General features: G+C 35.4%; 1 protein-coding gene across 2 annotated transcripts in view; it reads right to left on the bottom strand.

The window, feature by feature from the left end:
• Nucleotides 1–533: 533 nt before the first annotated feature.
• LOC127989645 (astrotactin-2-like) overlaps nt 534–13,212 on the bottom strand; it is a 463,909-nt gene continuing 451,230 nt past the window's right edge. Inside the window, exons 20-22 of one of the 2 annotated variants that reach the window (XM_052591441.1) lie at nt 9,653–9,753; nt 7,607–7,790; nt 534–1,276 (exon numbers count right to left, since the gene is read on the bottom strand). In XM_052591441.1, the coding sequence (XP_052447401.1) occupies nt 1,039–1,276; nt 7,607–7,790; nt 9,653–9,753 (523 nt within the window). In that variant the 3' untranslated portion in view covers nt 534–1,038. The remainder of the gene's footprint in view (nt 1,277–7,606; nt 7,791–9,652; nt 9,754–13,212) is intronic. The other variant, XM_052591440.1, reaches the window with a different exon arrangement.

Below are 13,212 nucleotides of genomic sequence, written 5' to 3'. Positions count from 1 at the left end.
CCACCACTCCACCCCCACGGACACAAAAAAATCAAATTCACTTATTACATACTGCATTTACAACTGTATTTACAATAGCATATTTAACTATCACAATGAATATAGCATGGAATATAACAACTTACTGAAAATGTGTTGAGGCTTAGTTCTCACAATTTGTTTGATTCCAAATGCCTTTTCAACAACACCTTATTCCCAAACAATCATTTACAGAGTTGTTCTGCACAATGCTTTCTTTTGTACCACAACTCTTTGCCAAATGCATTAGATGATTCACTTTGAAATCTATTGGTCTCATTGGCCAGCAAAACCCATTCCATTTCTTTGGACACTGTAAAGGAACATTCTTTTGGCTAAATATTATATACGTGACAGGACTATACTTGTTCTCAAAAGCAATGTCTGTGACTCTGACAATATTCTCAGTTTTCTCATTTAATTTTATATAATTAATCATATATATATATATATATATATATATATATATATATATATATATATATATATATATATATATATATATATATATATATATATATATATATATATATAATTGATGTCAAAAAGGGTTGAATAGAAAAGAAGAAAAACCACTTAGAGATCATGTCCTCGTTTTGCTTGGCTAGGTATTCCAAGAGATATGTTTGCAAAATGAAGGGAACCTGGTTTGAAGTTCTGCAGCACCATGCAGTTAAATTCTTACATTCGTAAATAGTCCTTCAGTAGTTCAGTCTTTCGACCAAAACTGATGTCCTTAAAAAGGAAACAAGTAAAAATAAATAAATAAATAAATAAAAACTAATAAATATTAGCTATATTAGTACAAATTAATAATAATAATAATAATAATAATAATAATAAATTAATCTTTCTTATCCGAGGCTCTCTGCATTTGGAAAAGAAGAAGAAAGAAAAGAAGAAGAAGAAGAGGAAACAATAAACCCTCCTCTCACAGTCTCAAAGTCAGTTAGATTTAGAAAAAGAACAACCAAGCTGGAGACCATAAAGAGAGAAGTTTGAGTCCAAACAGCTCTGGTCTCATCGTAATTTTGACTTTCCATATATGTTGCGTTGCACTGTTACGACTTTCTCCAGGCAGGCTAGCCGGGTTTCATGAAGTGAACTGTGCCATAATGTGCCACCTGGTCTCGTGTCATCACTACGACACAGCATGTACGGCACACTCTCTGTTCGGCTTTGGATGAAGCCACTGCGGAGCAGTGAGCGGCAGAACAGACTGATCCGATCCATTCGTCTCAGGATCAGATGGGCCTTCCTGTGGTGACCAAAAAGAGAGGTGTTAGTGTTAGACTTAATTAAGGTGGTGAGTTTGTGTAGAACCAAAAAAAAAAAAAACTTTTCAAATGAAAGTCAGTATGGTACCTAACATGCAAAAAAAAAAAAAAAAAAAAGAAAAAAAACATTGTTGCAGATGAGGTCATCGCTACTTAATTTTAGATAGATTGACCTTTTTAAAACTTTACAAAGTTCAATATAATAAAATGCCACAAATAAACAAAACGTGCAAAGGAAAGCAATGAATTATGCATCTAGCTTAAACTTATTTTGAATATTTTTGTGTGTTTTTATAGACCTGAACATCCTTATTTTTATTTTAATAAATTATAAATATTATATAAAAGCATATATGGGTATGTGGTACATATATATATATATATGGGTCAATATCACCGTGAGGTGCCTTTTGGTGTCCTGAACATAAATAACTCATTTGCCATGATAACTCAACATACAAGTGACTATGAAAGGTGTGTTATATTAGGCTAAGTTTTTTTATTCATAACAGAAGCATTACTTGACTCTTTAGATACATTTTCAATATTTTCTTTAATTTTGTATGAGAGGATGCATGTTGTTTTGCTATGTCCCAGGCACTGCTCATTAAATTTGAATGAGAGTAAAACAGCCCAAAAAAAAAAAAAAAAAAAAAAAATGTTTTCCTATTAATACTTTGTTAAATAAGATATCACTCAAATTGAGTGTATTGATCGTTTTGTAATAAAAATAAATATTTTTAATTAATACAAAAAAGGAGGTGTCCATGTCCCTTGAATGGTTGTCCACCCTGTCGTATTGCGGAATCTGTCCCTTTAAGAAGAGGCCATCCCCATTAGTGACATCATCACAACAGATTTTTTATCCTCAGTGGCGGGAATTTCAACTGCTGAGGTGAGTAGCAGCTGACTTTTCAACTGACAAATTTTCTTCATATAAGTTTGCTTACTTGTTTTGCCAAAGCTTAACATGTCCACCCTGTCACCATACAATATGCAGGAAGTGATTAAAATACAATATTTTCAAAGTATGTAAGTTTAAATATACCAAATTCTCTTCAACAACCCGTCTAACTATTTAGCTAGTCACAGTTTGTTGTAAGCTAATATGCTAATTGAAGCTCAAAATGTCCACCCTGTCGGTGTTACAAAATGTCCACCCTGTCGGCCACTTAGACTCGATGGGGTGGACATACACATGACAGGGTGGACATAGCATTCATTTGTAGTTAATATTGCAATTTATAGAAATGTTCTATTACATTTTATAGAAACATTTTCTGTAGATAATAGTTGTAATAAAAAATATATATCAATGTGATTGAGAATGTAATTACATATTTATTTTTTTACATTGAATAAATGTTTCATTGTCATATTTTGTCATGCTTTTTGTGTTCTGCTTCATGTGTCCACTCCGTCATGGGCTCGTCCACCCTGTCATCTTGGTATTTTTAAATAATATTTAAAATAATAATGTAATCATACCTATATAATCCATTGCTAGGTGTGGGGGCAATAACATACAAACAAAAACTGGGTCCAAATATTCAAATATTTCTCCAAATAAGAAAAAATACATGCGCGAATCTTTTATGTATTTATAATTTGAAAGCAAACAAATAACCCTGTTTAGGAAAGGGTCATCATACCTTTCAGAAAGTATAATTTGTATTTTAATAGTGCAATGAAAACATATTTAACTGCAATTTATATGTCCACGACAGGGTGGACATATCTATGCTTTGTGCTCTAAAAAATGGCCCATAATTTAAAAAAAAAAAACATTGTGGGAGCTCAGATAATATATTTATTATAGTATTTGAGTGTCTACTATTATGACATGACATAAAGTGAATGGTAAAATAAAATCAAAATTTGTGAGTATTGTGAGGGTTGAAAGGCACTCTATGGTGATATTGACCCATATATATAAAATATTGTATATATATATATATATATATATATATATATATATATATATATATATATATATATATATATATATATATATATGCAATATTTTGTACGGAACATAGGTACATTTTCGTGTTTCCAAACGAACATAATAAGTGCCGGAAGTCTCAGTGTTCAGCGCAAATCCCACCCTGCAGCTGATTCTAAAGTTTTCAAAAGGCATCACGTGAGTGTGAACATCACTACGACTAGGAAAACAATTACCGTAATTTAAACGCAGGTCCCGTCTGCATTTAAACAGACCTTTGCTCTTAATTCCGATCGGTCCAATGCTATAACGAAATCTGAGCAGGTCTAAAAACTGAAACTGCTGATGCTGCATTATTATTTTTTTAAATATGAGCAGGCCTAAAGGTGGGATTGGTAATGCTGCACTGTAATCATAGTTATTTATTTATATTTTTCATTATATTTTATTATATGATATTGGAGACTGAGAGTATTTTATTTAGTGGAGAATTTTGCTGCAGTATTTTATTTCTTATTATTTTTATTTTTATTTTATATATATTTTATTAAAAAGTGTTTAAAAAAAAGTGTAAACAAATTGTACAAAAAAAGTTTATAGTAATAAACAACCTGCAGTTTAATGTTTGCATTTCTTTCCCTTACTTTACAAAAAATGAACCGAACCGTGACTTTAAAACCGAGGTATACCCCTAATATATATATATTAGTGGTGGGCATAGATTAATTTTATAATCTAGATTAATCTCACTGTGATCTTGAAATTAATCTAGATTAAAATGGCTCATTCGAATTCTGCCGACGGCATTCAGAATATGTGTGTTACCCAAATAAAATTGACAAACAGTAAGTCTTTGAGAAGGGGTTTATCAAGCTAGGTGGTGCATTAGAAAAGGGGCTCATCTCCTGTTTCCAAAATGCATCACAAAGTGCTTGAAAAAGCTGTAAACTAATTCCACATTGCACAAGGTGCAAACAACCTTACGCCTGTTTCACACCAATGTTTAAGTTTTTTTTCAAGTTTGTAGGTGTCAAGGTACAGAAACCAAATAATTAAATGTAAAATAGCACTGGATAGTCTTCAGTGTAAAAATTAAATATACAATCAAACCTACATTTATTCAGACACCTTCAACATTTCTCACATTATTACAGTTTTGCTATATATATATATATAAAATTATATCTGGTGTCTGAATAATTTTTGGTTTGACTGTTAAAGCTACAAAGTAATTCAGTCACATTTTCTTGGATTAACATTACAGCAGCCAGTAGCTAAATTAGGCATGGTTACTTTAAGAGATGATGAACGCATCCAATACAATACACATCCCATTTTTTTTCCCTCAACTGTTTACTTTCACTTAAGAAATAACTGACAGTTTTTTCGAGCATAATTTCCAAGGTGGATATTTTGACATATTTTGTATGTATTTGTCGACACAAGAGCAAAAATAAGCAAATTCGGTGTTCAAGTGTTTTGAGACGCCATTCTCTGCGCGAGCCCTGAACACCAGAACACCATGGTGTTGAATTGGGCTCTTTCACATCTTTTTGTTTGTTCAAACTGCGATTTGCATATGTTCGTTCGGGTGCAGGAGGAACTTCGGTGAACTTCGCAGAAAAGAGCTCGGTTCAGTGTCGCTGTCCGTGTCCGTGATACGCGGCTCTCTCTCTCGTGCGCACCTAACGCTACTCTGTTCAGCTTTTCCGCGTCTAGTTTTTGGATGCTTTAATGTTTAAATCGACAAGCGGTACTGCTTAACAACACGTGAGAAAGATAACCTTTCGTGAATATGCGCAGCAGTGGCCCGTCAACTGTCCTGAGCATCTTTTTAGGCTGTCCTCAGCGAGTCAGTTATATAAAATATCAAGGTGAAGTCGTCATAGCTTGCTTTGCATAGACCCAGCTCCCAACCCAACTTTGAGAATAGATTAAGATAGATTTTTTTTTTTTTTTATCGCCTGATAAGAGTCTCACGTGCAGCACGTTAACGTCGATAACGGCCCACCACTAATATATATATATATATATATATATATATATATATATATATATATATATATATATATATATATGAAATTGCAAAAACTACTCGTTTTCATTAAAATGATGTTTTTCAATGAAAACAATGGTTCTATTAAATAAATAAATAAGTACATTCAAAAGACATTGAGTTTAGTGTAATAAAAAATGGTAAGAAGTGGAAAACTAGACAGTGCACACATCCAATCCAAATTTCCTGCTCAACCACTATATTTACCTTTTTTTTTCTTTCTTTTTTCTTTTTAAGACACACTATGACCCAAATAATTTTCATAAAACATATGCCATTTTTTTTAGGACAAACATTATGTACTGCTCCAAGATTACAATATTTAATCCTAATGCAAAGCCTGTGTTGATATTCATAAAGATAATTGGTTCCTTCCAAAAAGGGAAAATGAACTGTAATTGGTGGTCTCTGTTTCATTCCCCTGCTGGTTCTGCCAGAGAACAGATTACACAAACATTCACAGAGAGTTTAGGATGGCAAGCCAAGCAGAGATGAACCAGCGGCCAGTGGAAGGGACAGTGCACACTTCCTCTTTGTGTTTTGCCTAAAAATACAGTTTAGTGTAAACTCAAATTATAATACTTGTTATACTATAATTAACATGGAATTAACTGAATTCAGTTTGTTATTAAGTATATTTGTTAAATGATCCATAATAAGTACTCTTTTAAAAGTATACTAAAGTGTACAGTATTTCTTTATCAAAAGGATCATCACATTAACTTTCAACAGGCTCCACTAAAGGTTAACAACTTTATATATATATATATATATATATATATATATATATATATATATATATATATATATATATATATATATATATATATATATATATATAAAAGACAACAAGAAATTCTATCAATAATCTTTCATTGCGCAAAAGTATAACATGAAACCGAGTGGCACAAAGTATAACATGAAACTGAGTATAACCGAGTAGCACAAAGCACTTATGTGCAACCCGTGCACAGAATGATGTGCTTGAAGCAACAGAGAGTCACAGCGCGCAGCGCACCGCATAGTAAAGTTCGAAGCACAAAGGGAAGAAGATTTTAATGCATGTTGTATTATATATGTGGGATATTCAGTATCGGTATCGCTCTGATACTGCCAGTTCCTGCTGGATCAGGTATCGGTAAGATGAGACCGATCCAAATCTGATGTTATGCATATACTATTCTATGTTATTGTTTTATAAAGTTTTTGTGCACTATATTCCAAGTGTTCTGAAGATGTTCCATAGTTTAATGTGAAGTAAAGATTAATACTCAAGTCATTAAATTCAAGTTCACTTAAACTCTTCTCTCCATTGCGGCTGTCTATCTGTCACGGTTGGTAAACCGTGATCCCTGTGTTTTGCACTTTGTGGTGAAGTCTGTGTGTTTCGCGTCTGCACTGATTAGTTTGTGGGCGTCTCCATTAATTGTCACTCATTACTCACTCCCTATATATTGGCTTGTCTCATGTCTTGTGTTTGTGAGAACGTTGTTTCATGTCGGATAACGGTCTTATGCTTCTGTGTTGTTCTGCGTTGGATGTCCGTGTCTTCCCCCAGAACCACATCCACTCTTCGCACCTCCACAAGCATCACGACTTACTTTCGGCTCGATTCCCCGCAGTTCCTGTGCCATCCTCTCCTGCTGCCAACTCACCATCACCATCCGGATTACTCACCGTCTCGCCACCATCTTGGATTGTCGTCTTCCCAGCATTGTTTTGTACTCTTGTTTGTTTGTTTTATTTTCATTAAATTGTTGAACTCGCACTTGTTTCCAGCTCCTTCTTCACCCGGTCGTCACACTATCATTCTCCATTCAGCATTCAAACGTGGAATTCTCACCAAGATGATACAATGTTCCTATACTTAATCTGTAGATGAAGATCAGTGGTTTTGAATAAAAAATGACTTAATTTGCTGGAGTTTAGTACTGTTTCTAAATTATATTACTTTCTACCGGGTGTCTGGTAGATCACTACACTGGAGCAGAGAGCACTATGAATTGTAAAAAAAAAAAAAAAAAAAAATATATATATATATATATATATATATATTATTCTATACCTGACATTAAACTATGGAATGGTCTTGGAATATAGTGCATAAAAAACTTTATGGTGCTTTATAATGTTTTTGTGCATTTCGTCTGGCTTAACAATAACACAATATAGTATATTCAGAACTTCAGATTTGGATCTGTATCGTCAGACCGATACCCGATCCAGCAGAAAATGGCGGTATCAGAGCCAATATTGAAACTGAATATCGGATCAGCCACCCCTACTTTGTTCGGTCATTGTCTTCCTCACCTGGGGCCAAGCTCATCCTCACTTCTCCAAACAAAGTCTCCAAACTTCTCATAGTGAGAATTGTAGTGATGCTGTACTCGATACAGCAGCGGTGGGGAGACCTCCATCAGGGTGTTGTAGGCCGTCTGTTGCTCCTTTCCACTGGTGTAACCATTATAGAGGTTGTACACTTTGTCAGCGATCTCTGTTTGAGGGGAGAACATATCTGACATTTTCAAATCTGAACAGTCAGTTTTCAAAGAACAAAAATCAGATATTTTCAGATGTTTATTTTAAATGACTGACAAATGTCTCCGGTCTTTGTGTGTGTGTGTGTGAAACCTTGTGAAAAAGAAGTGCAGTTTAGCATACTTTAAAAAAAGAGTAATTATAGAGAATTATATACTTTAAAAGTAAAAAGCTTAAGTGTGAACTAAATGTAATGTTTTCAGACAATTGAAAGTGTATTAAAGTTTATATTTGTATTATTCCCACTTAAAATGGACTTAAGTGCATTTATTTATATTTAGGGCCAATCCGAATTCTACCCCTTAGACCTTCCCCTTTGACGTGAAGGGATAGGGGTGTCTCGATTCTCTTTTGGTTGAAGGGGTAGGGGTAAGGGGAAGGGCCAGATAGCCCTTCAAACGAAGATTTTTCAGGACCACACTTGAGACGAAGGGGTATGAATAATCTCTGCAACATGGCTGCTACAGCGAACAAAAAGACACATAAATGTACGATTTTTGGCATAAATAAAGATTTTAACGAAAAGTAATCGTTTGTTTTATGTTACATTTAATTGTGAGTTCATATTAACGGCCATGTTACTTAAAGACATTTTTGCAAAAAATCCCTAATATTTGCCAATGACATATCATTACAGACTGCATCCCTGAAGCAATCTAAAATAATCAGAATATAAACACGTATTATAGGTGCACCCTAGTGATTCAGGACAAGCCAAAAAAACACGGTTTGGAAAATGGATTCATGGTGTACTCGCTTATTATATACATTTTTCTACATTTTGAACACAAACAAAGTTACAGACCGCAGCTCTGATTGGTTGTTTCTTACCGGGAGCGGATGAATTTCTGCAAATGGCAATAGGACACTGGGAGGAGCCAGAGGAGCTTGATTTTTTCACAGATTATCTGTCTCATATTCTACTGTCAGGACATAATGACAGGTTTAACAAATATGTAAAAAATATATTTTTACAAAAGTTCCCTACAGCACCTTTAATCCAGAACGATAATTAAAGGCTCTTATGCACACCAGCACGCCAGTATGTGTGTATTGTAAGAGCTAGACGACGAATGAAGGCGTGTGATGTCATAGTAGTGGTGTCCCAAACCTTAGGCAAATATTTTCTCTCCAAGGGGAAGGGGTAGGCGGAGGGGTAGGGGAAGGGGAAGGGGTATTAAATAAAATTGGGATTAGGCCTGTGAAAATGACTTCAATTGTATTTGAAATATGATTAAAGTGTACGGCTGAATGTATCAACAAGCATTTATTTTAAACCAAAATATACTTTAATGTAATTTCTACTTAAACTTGTGTCATGAATTTTAGTATATGTGTAATTATACATTTGTAATGTTGAAGTAATTTATATATATATATATATATATATATATATATATACTTTTATGATTTGAAGTTCGCCACAAGTGCAAATTCAAAATAAGTAAGTAGACTTCTGTCAAGAAAATGAGAACCGAAAATCGGATTCATAACATGCTCTAATTCTTTCTTAACACATTATCATGTTCTGACTTGCATGGTAAGCTCTTTATTTCCTTTCCTTTGAGTGAACTTTCTGCAATCTTACTTCTGCATTGACATGGATTTCGAGTGCTGTACTTCCTTGTAATTCATACTGCTGCCAGAACTGTGTATTCTGTTCAAGTAAAATGGTCTAGCCACTATGGATGATGTCATCATAAACAGGCAAGACATGAAGATCTGCCACCTCAGATGGGTGTGAAGATGACATTTCACTGGCGCGCTTGTCTCACTCTGTTCATTCACACGTGTAGCCTAAGGAGAATGACAATGTACCTTCTGCTTTGCTGTCATCCACCATCGGACATGACGTGCGGACGGTCACAAAACTCGCATCTGACCGACTACCACGGCTGTCCACGGCATACAGAGTGAACCTAGAAGAGAGGATGGGGTAGACGTGAGAAAGGTTCTGCCTTAGTGTGTTTCCTAATCTCTAAGTTCCATGTAACTGAAGCACAAACAGACATTTGCACAAACAGAGCTGAAAAACACAAAATAACTTTGCCAACATAAACATGACATCATGCAACAAAATCATTAAAACCAAAAAGGTGTCCCTGCAAGAGTGTTTCTGGAGTTCTTGTTTATGAGCCTCAGACCACTAAAAACACACAGGCAGGACTGCAGGGATTCCAGTGGATTCTGTTACATTAGGAAATTGCGTGCCCTACAAGCACACACACACTCAAAACCTGGCCATTACAGCTAATAGCAGCTTAAATGGGACTCCCACTTCTTCTAATGACGGAGTTCCGTTTGGCAAATACAAAACACATTAAAACTGCTGCTCAGCATTTTTCTCAGACCACCCAGCACCATGTGCACTAAACAACCCTGGCTCCACTGCTAATCACAGGGAGAAACCGCCCACCGTCAGCTGGCATGAACACTCGGGTCATTGGGGTGACTGATCCTTACTAGTTAACTATGTTTGACTGGCCATTGTGTAGTCTAACTGACTATTCCTAGTTATTGTTATTAGGCAGACATTATTTGTGTAGAAAAAAAGTGTGTGTAGAAAGATATATATTTTCTTTGCATAAACTTTAAATAGTAGTTAAATGCTATTAGGCATGTTCTGCTTTCAGAAATGCATTTCGTAAAAAGTACAGTACAAATAAATCTGACTTGACTTTGACTATTTTTACTTAGAGTAAATACTGGCAGATACTATTTGCACCTCAGTGTACTGTACTACAGAAGTACACATTTCCCTAACCATATTTAAGCTGCCAGCCTGCCCCATGAACACGAGGAAACCATACTCAATTATCCTAGGCCTATTACACTTTAAATACTTCATATGCACTTTTCATATATTATGCATCTATCTATCTATCTATCTATCTATCTATCTATCTATCTATCTATCTATCTATCTATCTATACACACACATTCGCCGGCCACTTTATTAGGTACATCTGTTCAATTGCTTGGTAACACAAATTGCTAATCAGCCAATCACATGGCAGCAAGTCAATGCATTTAGGCATCTACATGTGGTGAGGACGACTTGTTGAAGTGGAATGGCTGTTGGTTCCAGATGGGCTGCTGATCTACTTGGATTTATATGCACAACCATCTCTAAGGTTTACAGAGAATAGTCTGAAAAAGAGAAAATATTCAGTGAGCGGCAGTTGTGTGGACGAAAATGCCTTGTTGAATACCATCTCTCAACACAAAAAATGTCGAACCCTGAAACAGATGGGCTACAGCAGGAGAAGAACACACCGAGTGCTTCTCCTGTCAGCTAAGAACACCAAACAGAGGCTACAATTCACACAGGCTCAGCAAAATTGGACAACACAATATTGGAAAAATGTTGCCTGGTCTGATGTCTCTCAATTTCTACTGCAGCATTCAAATGGTAGGGTCAGAATTTGGCATAAAGAACATGAAAGCATGGATCCCTCCTGCCTTGTCTCAACGGTTCAGTCTGGTTGTGGTGGTGTAATGGTGTGGGAGATATTTTCTTGGCACACTTTGGGCCCCTTAGTACCAAGTGAGCATAGTTTAAATGCCACGGCCTACCTGAGAATTGCTGTTGACCATGTCCATCCCTTTATGACTATAGTGTACCATCTTCTGATAGCTACTTCCAGCAGAATAATGTACCACGTCACAAAGCTCAAATCATCTCAGACTGGATTCTTGAACATGACAAGTTCACTTTACTCAAATGGCCTCCACAGTCACCAGATCTCAATCCAGTAGAGCACCTTTGGGATGTGGAGGAACAGGAGATTCACATCATGGATGTGCAAACAACAAATATGCAGCAACTGTGTGATGCTATCATGTCAAAAGGGACTAAAATCTCTCAGGAAGAGCTTGTAAAAATTCAAAGAGAAAGGAAAAATTGAAACTGCATTATATGACCCATTAAAGGCAGTTCTGAAGGCCAAAGGGGGTCCAACCAGGTACTAGCAAGGTGTACCTAATAAAGTGGCCAGTGAATGTATGTGTATGTATATATATATATTTTTAATGGAATCGAACCATAACATCTTTAGACCATGGAGACAAAAAGATTGAAATTCAAGTTGATTACTGAAACCGTTCTGGAATAACGCATGAACAAATTTGACAAAGAGCACATCAAATTGGATGAGAGAATATTACTTCCCAACGCTTTAGTGTATTCAAACCAAACTTGGTGTGTGTCACGACAACCATGATCTAATGTTACATGCACACTTTCTACACAGTGCCCCCGAGTGGTAAGGAGACATGAAAAATTAGCAAAAACTGTCGAGTTGTAAATATATATATATTTTTTCTGAACATAAATCACAAAACTAGTCTCTTTAGATTCGGTGCTAATTATTGAGTTGTACAACACCTAATTTCTCCATCTTGGCCATTTGGACCATCAAACATTCAGAGTTATGTCACAAAATACTCTATTTTATGAACACATTGGCGAATCGTTGCAAAACTCAAAATGTGTCATTGGCACCATGCCCTGAAGATACTCAAAAAGTTTTGGAACTGTGTCCCCTGTCACCTGTTCTTTGGTTCATACTGAGAACATAGATACCAATAATTCTATAGTCCTCTCTGGCATTTTAAAACTCCTACTAGACCATGGGTGCGATTATTACCAAATTTGATGTCGCTGGCAGACTGTTTTGGATTTCGCTTTGACTAATTTCCAAATGCTTTGTTTAGTACTTTTTGAAGTTGGTCTCATGCTCAATGCTTGCTTGGTCATCATGTTGCCCGTTTGCTTGGCCCCTTATTTTTTAATTACTATTCCCAAGCTGTTGCAACGAAGCTGAAAGCACACATTTATGCAGAATGCCACTGTGTGTCATTACTGGAAATTACCGGATTACTCAAACCCATTAATTAGAAAGGGTGTCCACGTTATTTTGATCAGCTATGGCATGAAATATGTGTTGCTATACAAAAACTGTGTGTAATACATTTTTGTATAACAATGTTACAATTTTGGTAGATATTGAGTACTCAAGACCATGCCGTATGGTGAATATAGTCCAAGATGAAGGTTCAAAAAAAAAACAATAGCCATTTGCAATGACTATATGCACAATAGCCTCTCATATTTTATGGCTTAAATAATAAATGCTCTTAAATGTGGCACATAACCTCAAAATAGCTCAAAATATTGGTACAGCTGTCTACTGTAACCATGAATTAAGTAGATTTACATAAAAGATTGTCCAAGTTAACATGCGATATGCCAGCATCAGATTAAGTTGAAAAGCAAATTCTGATTATTTATTTCAGTTCCTTCATTTCGAGAAATTTTGTAGTGCGGTCATACCGTAAACCTACATTGCATGCACCCAACTCCAAATTCATTCTA

This window comes from Carassius gibelio, chromosome A5, assembly GCF_023724105.1.
Source record: "Carassius gibelio isolate Cgi1373 ecotype wild population from Czech Republic chromosome A5, carGib1.2-hapl.c, whole genome shotgun sequence".
In the NCBI taxonomy this organism is placed as follows: Eukaryota; Metazoa; Chordata; class Actinopteri; order Cypriniformes; family Cyprinidae; genus Carassius; species Carassius gibelio.
The sequence above is the reverse complement of the archived record's forward strand: the minus strand, read 5'-3'. Positions and strand labels throughout refer to the sequence as shown.